General features: G+C 29.5%; 1 protein-coding gene across 1 annotated transcript; it reads left to right on the forward strand.

The window, feature by feature from the left end:
• Positions 1 to 11402: 11402 nt before the first annotated feature.
• LOC113375477 (enhancer of split malpha protein-like) lies at positions 11403 to 11873 on the forward strand. Its single transcript, XM_026615411.1, has one exon. It carries the CDS (start codon positions 11403 to 11405, stop codon positions 11871 to 11873), a length of 471 nt encoding a protein of 156 aa, XP_026471196.1.
• The last annotated feature ends 643 nt before the right edge of the window (positions 11874 to 12516 follow it).

Raw genomic sequence — 12516 nt, forward strand, 5'->3', positions numbered from 1 at the left:
CTAACTTGATTAAGACAAAGTACGAAAGAGAAAAGGAAAAAAAATCAATAAAAGAAAACAAAAGATTTTGCAAAGATTTCTTGTTTACAAAACTATGTTTTGTTTTGTGTTTTTTTTTTATTTTATTCATAATTTTTGTTTAAATGATTACAAACCATTTTGGTGTCATTATGAACCATTTGGTGTTTATAGCTATTGTTTTTTAACAATTTTTATGTCTGTCACAACCATTTAGGGGATTGTGACACTCTGACCATTTTCTTGTATAATTTGATTTTATGATCATCATTTCCACGTAGAATAATGTTTAAATTACCATTTAATTTAATTTCCTCTTAGCTATCTGGTATATTAACAAAATTACTGATCAAAAAAATGTGGCACAACCGTTTCCAGTCTCCCTTACTACTATTGTTTTAAACTTTTCTCTGTTATGATAGCCAAGCTTTTGAACATATACCAAAAAAATTTGTTATAATGTCATCTTGAAAACAAATAAAATTATTGCATGTTATGCCAGTAATTTTATTAGCTTTCATTTTGTTTTATATTCATTTTGGATAAATTAAAATTATAATTTGGAAAAACTACAAAGATTGAATAATTTTATTACTGCTGTAAAACACAATTTACTATACATGTCAAATACACGTGTGTGTATTATCATAGAGATCAACTAATATTTTTTTAGAATCCTTTTTTTATCACTAAAGTTTGTTATATATTTCTAACATCATTAAAGCGAACATAAACTGTCTATTCTTACATTGTACGGCAATAAACTTGTCCAGATCTTTTTAGAAAAAAGAACCCAAAACTCGACAACACAATTCTTCCCTAAAAGTCATAGATAAAAAATAATGCATGTAGGTCGTATCATTTTTGTTACCAAATTAAACTGTAACGCATGATAATGTGCCTTAAATAAAAACGAATGTGTATCGTTATATTATAACTGTTTTGTGTCGAAAACCAGGATAATTGATCTCCTTTTTATAATCCTTGGATGATTTCGAGCGACGATCGCGCGTCTGTCGTGCGGTTTGGTAATAATAATAATACAACCACAAAAAGATTTGATTACCGCATCCTCTGTTACACACAGTCGCCATTAATAGAACTTTAATCGCGACGGCTTGCGTTTCTTGTTCTTTCCTCGTTTTAGTCATTTTTATTGAAGACTTGCTTAGTGATACGAACGCAGTTGATTTCCGCGCAATTTCGATTTAATGGAGTCTTGGGAAATTTCTCGATCATAGGAAACAGAAATAAATCTGCATATAACTTGGCCTGAAGTTACCTCTGAAATATAGGGTAGGGCGCGGAATAAAAAGTCCAATTTGTCTTTGTGCAATTATATTGTGAAAACCATATCAATTACATATATCATGACAAATAACACATATCCAACAACTTAGAATTTTGTTTTTTTATACAATTTTCAAAAATTTGTAACCTGGTACTTTTTACCCCATAGACGAGCTAAAATGAGACGACCAGGGAGCAAACAAATCCATTGTCTTATTCCTAATTTCAAAGGAAATTTACGAAAAAATAGCTACGTTATTCAACCAATGCAAAATTTAAATTTCATGGTTACATTTTTTACAGTGATAACACTGTATATAATTGGTCTAGTATTTTGCTAGAAATATTTATCAGCAGATTTCTAATAACTACTTATTTAATTTTTTTCTTGTAAAATTTCTTTTTTAACTTAATTTTTTATGTACTATTTTATATTGTTTACACCTTTGCCAGAGTAAAGGTTCAGTTGGTCCTTAATACTCCACCCACGTGTAAGCTTTTATAGTGGTTTTTAAGACTTTTTTGAATTAGCTAGTTTATTGAAACAAAAATGTATTTACTTTATCAACATCAATTCGTATTTTGTTGAAGCGTTTCAGTTGTATTGTATATACAAAATATATTTGATTCTGGTAGTACGAAAGGTCTCAATATTTCCTCATTCAAAAAATGCAAGTTCAAAAACATTGATTGATTACAAACGGTTGATTACTATCTGCTTAAGTTGTCTATCTTTGAGTATTATACTTTTTCATAAACAATTCTATTTTATTTATTATAAAATTTTAATGATGATACATAAATAAAATGTATAAACATAATTTTTAGAACATAATAAACAACTTTAATAATCTCAATTTTATTTGTTTATTTCGAAGATTTTCTCAGAAATCTCATCACTAGAGAACCTGTTCACAATTTCTTGGGTCGTGCGACTCTTTAATAATAGTTCTAGTCACTAGTTTCAATTGCACTGCTATATCACAGATACTCAAAATTACTTAAAATAAGCTTTGAAACCAAAACCTTTCAATCATATTTAAATATATTTTAAAATTGCTTTATTGACTGTCATTGATATTAGGTTGTCAAATATCTCCCTTTCACTTTTTTGCTCTTGGTTTATAATACAAAAAGGCGGAAGGGAGATATTTGACAACCTATTATATTGTAATAGGTACGTTTAGTAAGATTACTTTCTATATAATTATTAATATTTACCTCTATTATTAAAATATACGAATATAGCACTATATTAGTTATATATTACTATATTAATGCCAGTTATATAATTTAATATAAAACTGTCACAAAACTTTATTCGATTCTTAATGTAATCTTCAAACTATACACATAATATAACTTGTTTTACCATTTTAAAGAAAACTAAAGAAAATTTATGTGAAATACAGGAAACAACGATATTTTTATTATATCTTTATATTTATAATAAAAACTAATAATTTTAAATAAATTCAAGTTGTTTATGTCTATATTTTTAAATACCATAAATTAGAGAAGGTTAACAAATTTTGAATTGATTAAAATATTTATTTGCGGATTTGACTCATTACAGTAAAAAATTACAACTAATATAAAACTAAAACTGCTTTTGTCCATATTGCAAAGTAATATTTTATTATTTTCAATGGCATAAATTAAATATGTATTTAATTTTGTTATTTTTATTAGAAATATCATTTTATTCTTAATAGTTTTTATATGTGTATTTTTTTTTAAATTTGCTTACATGAAACAGCTTAAAGCAGCGCTAGTGCTAGATTATAATCTGTTCATCAAAATCTATTTACAATTAGCCTTTTACATTTCCTCTATACCTTCCACTACGTACAATTTTTTACCGACATGAATCGTAAAAGTTATTATATATGAAATTTAGTGCCGACAAAAGTTTTCAATTAAGGATGTTTGATATTAGCCAATAACATACGTCTCGGCAGTAAATCCTGTTTTTCATTTAATTCACTAAGACAAGAATATTACTTGGCAGAAAGGTGATTGGTGTTCATCATTGTCCGTTTGCCGCATTCATCACTTTAGCTGTTGGCTTGCTCACCATGGAAAAATACTAATATATCTATAATGATACATCGTATATTATATTTTTCTTATAACCCTGCGTTGATTGAATCAGGGCCGAAGTGGATAGAAATGAATAAAAAATAGTAGAGAAGGATTTTTAGATTATTAATTTTCCAAATAGTGCTCTATGTTACGGATTTTCTTATTATTTTTCACCTGTCTGCCTTAAGAAATAATTAATATATTACATTAATAATTCTCATTCATTTGCCATAATTATAAGTGCTCTTTGTTTAAATGGCACAAAATCTGTGAGAGTACATTTGAAGAAAATGTTTTTTTTGTGTAATAATTATATTTTACATATTTTTGTTTTTATTTAAATATTTAAATTTAAAATAATGCCAAATATGTGTAACTTTGATTAGATTTTTCAACTTTCCGTTGGGGTAAGTTATTCTAATCGTTCACAAATCAAAAATGAAAATTTTTGCATATCTTCACTTTTCGAAGGTTTCTGAATACTTTGTCATATGTTAGACAAAATGGATGTGTATGTATATGCATGTCCACGATTTTTTGTCCACATTTCGGGCGCATGGATCAACCGGTTTGAATGATTCAAAAAGCATTCAATGCCAATTCAAGCCGTTATGGAGATATGGAGCATAAAGTGTAGAAAGTGTTAACTCGGTTTCTGCGAGAACGGGCGTCCGATTAGAATGATTCAAAAAACATTCGATTCGCATTGATTAGTGTTTTTGCAAAGCTGCTCAATTATTTCGGAGATACGGAGCAAAAAATGCAAAAAATGTCAACTATTTAGATGTATAGAGCCAAAGTGTCTTATGGCACGATGCCATGTACCAATATAGGAAATAGCAAAAACAAAATACAATTGAACTTATAAGGCAGTTGTGATCGTTATCAGCAATAAAATCAACATTTCATAGTTTTTGAATCAATAATAATATTTATTATTTTAAAAATATTTTTGTATAAAAACATCTACACGTGATCAAAGTTAATAAGTTAGTAAGTTATTAATGATTAATTATGAAATGAGAAATAAAGCTGTAAAATGTTTTCAAATAGCATGTACATTTTGTTTGAAACTGTATTATATATAAACAAGTTTTTAATAATATTAGATATTTTTTATTTTTATTGAAACTATTTAAATATTGGTTCAGAAAATATTGAATATTTGTAAATAATTTATACCGTTTTTAAACTTGCACATTTATTGGACTTTCTATAATTTAGGGTATAAATGCTAATAGGGTATAAACTAATAATAAGAATTTATATAACTGATGTAGTTCAATATAATTTTATTTAATTTCGTGCATTTTTTAGATTTCTATATTTATTATATTTTTTATTATTATGTGAAACATTATCTTGCCAGCCCTGTGCCCGATTGATAAATCCGAATCACCGATTAATACCATAGCAATCTCTCTTAGAAATACTTTGGTGAATCTAATTTTGTGGTCAAACAAGCGGCATTGCACATAATACATCCTACTTCGAAGTGTCTGTCGTGTCATGGTTAGAATCTTTTCATATCTTCTTTCTCATTACGAAGTGTGTTTTAGAAGAGTCCGATTCATAATTCAAGAGTTCCTCTATAAGGCTAAAGTTTTTTTCGTAAAATATAGAAAATTACGTAGTTTTTACCTACGTTCTATGTCATTGCGGCAGGTTACAAAGGAGTGTCAGGTTATTTACACTAAGAAACGCGTTGTTTAGTCATCTGGACTTGGGTGTTTTTGTTTGATATTGTGCGGTCAAATAGTGTTATTGTTTTAAGGGAATACTGGGCGGTAAAGGAACACTTCACAGTTCAATTTTATTTCCAAGAATTTAGAATTACCTTCTTAGTAATACAGTTTTCACTATTTTTTTTAATTTTCTGTATTTTCAAAGTGCAACAAATCTCAAAATTCAAAAACAAGTAACTTCTTACATATTTGCCTATAATTGCGTTATATGTATTTATTAGTTTTATTTCATATATATTGTTATTAACTTCTCATAGGGTAAAGTTATATTAATCGCAAAAAAATCGAAAATGAAAATTTTTATATATCTTTACGTTTCAAAGGTTTCTGAATATTTTGGCATACCTTCGAAAAAATGGATGTATATGTATGTGTATGTGTATGTGTGTGTGTGTGTGTGCGGATACGAATTTTCGTCGACGATTTCGGGAACACCGATCAACCGTTTCGAATAATTCAAAAACATTCCATTCGTATTTATATGGAGATGTGCTGATTAGTTTTTGGCAAAGGCAGGTCTAGCCGTTCCGAAGATACGGGGCAAAAAGTGCTAAAAACGGTAACTCAGTTTTTAAGAGAACGGAGCGTCCGATTTTAACCCTTTCGACTCGGATGCTGCCGCTTCGGCGACAAAATTCATATAAATCTTGGAATTCGCGAGTGGAAAGTGTTAATAATTCAAAAAATATTTTACTTGTATTGACAAGATGAAAAACTGTTCAAATTATTGGGGAGGCGGTTATGGACTCTCAATAAAAATAAGTTAAAAAAATGTCATTTGGCGGTCCAAAATGTTTATTGGACATATGTACATCAAATTAACAGATATTTCATAGAGATTTTATTAATGTGTACACATTTTGCGTGAATTTTTTTGGGTTCCGTACCAAGATTTTTAATTGCCATACGGAAATTTCCAGCAGTTTGCCTTAAAGCACGATGCTATGCACCCCACGGCATATACCAAAAATAAATGATATGGTTAATATGATGATACCATAATATTAATAGAAAGGTTATATTTATATATGTATGTATGTATGTATTTTTTAAAGCGAGCAACTTTTATTAGAAATATGAAAGCTTTAAATTAGCTAATTATTTTAAATAAATTTACAAGAATTGCATGAAAGTGGCTTATCACTGACATACTATCTTTTTAATTTACTATTATCACAGAAATTGATAGCTTTGATTGATTTTCGATTTTTTGACCTATTTAATAATGATTATAATAGATAATAAATTTTCTATACACATAATACAATTATTTCAATATTTTGAAAGCGTTGAATATATTACTGATTATTATCACTCATTAGATCAAGTACTTTATACAATTTCTTATTTTAGTTATTATACATTATAAATAACTTTTTTTGTTTTTCACAAAAAAATTAAAATGTTTACTTTTATTTGGGTGAGATATGTCAACCGCTGGGTTGCCTTTTGTAAACCGGTATAGTTAAATCAAAATCATTATAACAGCTTATAGGATTTTTAAATTCTGATCGCAGTACAAAAATAATCTATAAGAATTACCTAATTTCAAACAAAAATTGTGTGTTCGAACATAACGATTGTCATCAGTATAAAAATAACATACAATTTCACAAGGTATCAGTAGTAACTGTTCTAATTGGCTGGCATCGGTAAATCTCATAATATTTTTTTACATTTTTTTCTTTAAGTTTATCAATGCCGGTTTCCTCTATATGTTTATAGTAGTACTCTGGCAAATAAATTATTGGTCAGTTTTCGGCGTCTATCCAATTATTAGCTTGTTCTATAACGAAGCGCTGATGCCCGGAAACAAATGGTGCTTTCATCTTGTGTGTTTTGGTAATAGATATTTTTCTGCTGATCATTTCTTTTGCGGTATTGTTTTTTATGATTTTTATGTTCGATTTTAAGGATCAACTTATTTAACAAAAAAATGATTTCGACCCTAGAAATGCGATAATAAAAAATTATCAAATTCAGATTTTATGATTGTTTGTTGCAACATTTCTAGAGTTTAGGACGTCTGAGTTCTGGAAAGAAAATATTTTTAATTGCTTTAAATTTAACAAAATTTATTCAATAATGTAATTTAATAATTTATTGTCGATAACCATTTTGAAAAAATACTTTAAACAATTTAAACTACTGTACTAGTAAACCATTCCTGAGCTTTCAACTTTTCATGCTAAAGTCGTACGTTTTATTTAATTTCCCAAAGTATTCTTTGATGTAATTTTTGTTGTTTACGCCAATAGTTAATCATAAATACTAAATTGTAATTAAAAAATGATATCTCATTATAGATTATGGTATTAAAATTTTAATCATGGTTTTATATTTATCTTTTTATTTGATTATAATTGTTTGGAGCATAGATTTCGATACAGTTATCAACGGCGTAGTGATAATCGTACAAATGAAATGTCCGAATTTATTTTTGTAATAATTTTCATTTTTTTCCATATTTATGATAAAATTAAACGATAAGCGTCAGAATAATCTTACTCATTAGACAAACAAACTAAACAAATTATCGTCATTGGAAAATGGTATGATAATACTTTACACAAGTATTCAGTGAAACTACTATTAGATTGAATCTAATTTATTATATTATATTCTTTTTATATTTATAGTAGTAAGTAAAGATATATAATAAGAACCTATAAGAATTTTACAGTCGTTTCTTTATATTATGTAATCGTAAGAATTTAAAATATATTTTTCATAATTTGCACCGCGCACAATTTTTTTGCAAACCTGACTATATTTCGCTTAAACATAAGTTTAAGAATTTATAATATCAATCAAAATTAGGGTTGAAAATAAATTATTTATTATACCTGACAATTTTTAATAATGTTCAGATTTTCATATTAAATTTATTTCAATATAGATACAATGTTGAAGTAACTATTTTTATCATCAATAACTATTTCAATAAAAATATTTTTTAGGGGTTTGTCAATATAAATGGAATATCTCAGTTAAAACGTAAATTTGCGAAGAAAAGGTATGAATAGTTCATGTTTAATTTATTTTGCAATTATTTTTAGTAATATATAGCACACAACTATCACTCTTACCCTATTGAAAAGTAACAATGAATACTATGTATATATGTAAGATGTATAATAATATGTATTCTAATAACTTGTAATAAATAGTTTGTATTTGTTTTTTTCTTGAAAAAACTTGGTGAAAGTCAAAAATTTACAACGCATTTTCTTAATTTTTAGAAGTCACATATCTATCTAGTATTATTATTTGAACGTGGTTATTACAAACAGTCAACAAATTTTGGATTGAATTAGATAACGCTTCTATGGTACAATTCAAGTGGTTTCGTCACTTTGATTTAAATACGCAAACAATTCTTTAAGTAATAAAATTATATTCATGATTACATTTCTAGATTCCAATCCATATATGTGTGTGTATTAAAAATCATACCATATTGCATTACTTTTCCACTATCTATAAATTAAAAAAAATACTTGACATAACAATTTACATATTCTGTATTCACCAACCTATCATCGCATCACATCTCACCTCAAGATCATCCCTTAATTTCCCATTATTAACATTTCACTTTGTGTCGCACCCCACTGAAATACTCCCCTCAATACAAATCTCATCACGCATTTGGCGGTGTGTGATTTTATTAACAGATCATTTCGTCCTTAGGGTTCAGCATCCCCCTTGGATGTAAATAAAACAACCCCAGCGTTGTGTCAATTGTATATTAGTGCAACGTAGTTTACAGGTCATATACTACGGTGGGACAGTGTGCGGGGAACAAGTGAAATTGTACCTGTGCCCCATATAACCTGCAGCAACTAAATAAGTGTATGGCCATATAAACCTGTGCTTCTCCTTCTTGGATGTTAAGTTGAAGAATATGTGTATATTACCACTATATGCGGTAATAAACGCATGTGTAGACTCACAGAACAATATATAAGCCAAATATGATAACGAGTAAACAAATCCAAAATGAAGATGTGTGGTCTTATGTTTGTTCATTGTATTTCTTCTAATATGTTCTTATAATTTAATAAAGTGAATGTTTGAAATGGTAATGAAAAGAGGTAGATTTTTTATAGTAGGTTATTACTACCTATTTTCAATTAATTCCGTATAAAACGTGAATAAAATAAATACTTTGTCAATGAAAACATAGTTTTCTAAATGCATCTCAAAATCTCAGTTCAATATTTTCCAGGCTTTGCTGAATAATCGTTAAATATAATCATTAGAAAAAACAGCAATTCGGCATCTACATTATATTTTTATACATCCATATTTGATAACTCATGTTTTAGTAGCTAATATCTTTGCATTTAGATTTAATTATATACTTCAAACAAAATATTTTCCAGATCGTATACGAAAGATTTGAACATTTGAAAACCTTCAGTGGCATTATTAATTACTAACTACGCTTGGAGCCTCTTTAACAAGTCTCCAAACATAATTTATTGCCTAATTTTTACCTACCTTTGTTGTTAGAGCGGTATGGGTTCAGGTTGCAATAATTGATCTACAGATTCACTTGCAGTCAAGTAATAATTAGTCGAGACCGATAATTATAGTGCTCGACGTGCGTTGCACCCACCCTTCGGAGTACACCCTTAAAAAAGGTAAAAAGTATAAACTAACCTGTTAAACAATGCGTTACGATTAGTATTCTCTTAGGGAAAGAGGCGTGTTTGCTATTATTTCTATTGACTTTGTGTTTTTGCTATTTGCAAGCTGTCCAAAAAGAAATTTTCGTTTTTTTGTTTTTAGTGTATTACACTTACACATTCTGCATTGCCATTAATTACGAAAAATATTTTTAATCACGCTCAGACTTCATTTTAAACTGCGTAACTACAGATTATACAAGGCTATTGATTTAGTTGATAATACTACCTTTAACTCTTTAACGATGCAATATTGGTACAGGTTAATAATTGCATAATGACATTTAAATGTGCGTACTAATATGCTATCAATTTTTTATTAAATTTTTTAACATTTTGGCATACCTTTCAAAAAACCAAATGCCTGCTTGTGTGTGTGTGTGGATACAAATTTTCGTCGACGATTTTGGGAACACGAATTTACCGATTTAAATAATTCAAGAAAACATTTGATTTCTATTGATAGGGAGACGTGCTTATGTTTTAAACATAATAAAACAACTATGCAACGCGATTGCTTTAAAAAAAGTTCAAAACTTTCAAAAACATCAAAATATAAAAAAATGCTGATTTTTAAAAATATCGAACTTTTGAATTGTTTTTTTTTTTTAATTTTCAAAAGTCCAGTTTTTTTTTAATTTAAAAATTATTGAAACTTTTAGGATTTTTAAATTACGATAAGGAAAATTTCAGCAATTTGCCTTCAGGCACGATGCCATGCACCACTAGTTTTATTATCATTAGTTATATGGCTTCAAGTGAAAGAGTAGCGGTGTCGGTCGCAATGGACCTGACGCTGCGGAATTTCCATACAGCGCGAAACCCATTAACTGTACCTACCTGTTTCGCATCGCGCGGTGGTTAGTGAGGTGTTTAGAAAGCGCTTGATCATTGCACGTGCATATCGAGGGATAATTTGCTAAAGCATAGGAATGCGAAGACGCGAACGCATATTAATATCAAATTACAGTTTCGCATCAAAAGTAACGGGCAATTTTCGAAAACCACGTGCACTTTGGGTTACCACCCTCACATATAGAGCACACGTGTGACTCACCCCCTCGTTTTGATATCGTGTTCGGACTTGATACACGCATACATTCGACGTATATGTACCAAAATCTCTTCTCTCGCAAGCCAGCTGTCGTTCCAAGTGTGGGAACTCGGTTCGCGGACGCTTTCCCACGATTTTTGCCCATACGATCAACTTGTTTGTGTTTCGGGGTACCTTGAATACTCATCGACCCTCGTCCCTTTCTCGCAGCCGCGCTCTCGATGCGGCTCTCGCTCTCGCACCGCGCCACGACGCACCTGCCCTTTTTACGCGCCCCCATTGGCTCGCGTTTCCAATGCTCGTATATACAAGTATCTCGGGAATACACTGACTATATACAAGATTCGGGTAGTTTCGGGGGCGTGACGTCACACGAACAGGGTATATAAGGCCGACCAAATCACAGATCTTCACATTACCACGTTTAACGTCGTACAGTAAACATTCAGAGTTCTTACTCAACTAACTAACAATATTATCAATTATCCAGTGATATTAATTATAACAAGTGTCAACATGTCTGCATTTTACGAAGAATACGCAAGCATCGTCGACAACGGTTACAACAACCGTAAAGTCGCTTCAAGAAAAGCGGCTTTCCGTATTAAGAGTGCTTTGAAGCCTTTGCTCAGTATGCTGAAACGTCGTCGTAGTGCCAAGAATTGTGCTGTGCCAGTGCCACCTCCATGCGAAAGCCTGGACAATTCAGCTAATGAACTCTTGGAACAAAGATTATTTGCTGAAATTGATTCATGCAGACCTGGTGCTGCAATCTGGACTCAAAACAATGAAGATTCCACTTGGGAAGCAATGTCAATTTACCCCGGTGCCCGTTATGTGCCAGTACGTTTCGCAAGAACTGAAGCCGGTACCTTCTTCTGGACTACCATCGCACCAGAACAAGCCGACCAGGACCTGCTCAGACCATCACACTGTTACACCGAATGTCAAGCTCCCTGCATGCAAGACCGATGGGTTCAAGCTTAAATTTCAATCAACCCATTTGCCTACTAAAACTACTTATTTGCGGCAGAATGAAAAAGGAGCTTCCTGACAATTTGTGATATTTCGATTTTATGTGAACCTCAGAGTTCGTTGTGATCTTCGTTGCTTTAACTTTAACTATTTTAATGTTATTAGAATATACAAAAACAAAACGTTTTACTATATTTTTAATTATATAATTATTATAAAGAGATAAATTGCAATATTTGCAAAAAAATGTCTTCCATTTTTATATTTTACTATTTATGTTAAATGTTATTAATAAATAAATATTATTATTAAACAAAATTATATTTGTTCTCATTATATTTATATGTGTGCAATATTATTTTTTACAGGTTTTTTTTTAATATATAAATTTTGAAATCATCATATTTTTATATAATATACATTTTTTAATAAGAATCATATTTTTATACATCAATTCGTATAAACATTTCTAACTTGGAATTCAATAAAAAAAAGTGCTATTTTTGTTGTGTGCTGTATTATATTTCTAATACAAATTCATATTCCGAAAGTTTTATAACTAGTTTGTTATATGCGAGGGTTTGATTTTTGAAAAGATTTCCTAGACTTGTTTTTTGAAAGGGTCCCAGAGTACAAAAAAAATCTTTAGAATTAT

This window comes from Ctenocephalides felis, unplaced genomic scaffold (genome assembly GCF_003426905.1).
Source record: "Ctenocephalides felis isolate EL2017-DRISC unplaced genomic scaffold, ASM342690v1 CF-g0.4_SCAFFOLD_01886, whole genome shotgun sequence".
Lineage (NCBI taxonomy): Eukaryota > Metazoa > Arthropoda > Insecta > Siphonaptera > Pulicidae > Ctenocephalides > Ctenocephalides felis.

Bases quoted from the DNA above. Each gene is read 5' to 3' on its own strand.
- LOC113375477 (XM_026615411.1), top strand. From the start codon at position 11,403: ATGTCTGCATTTTACGAAGAATACGCAAGCATCGTCGACAACGGTTAC.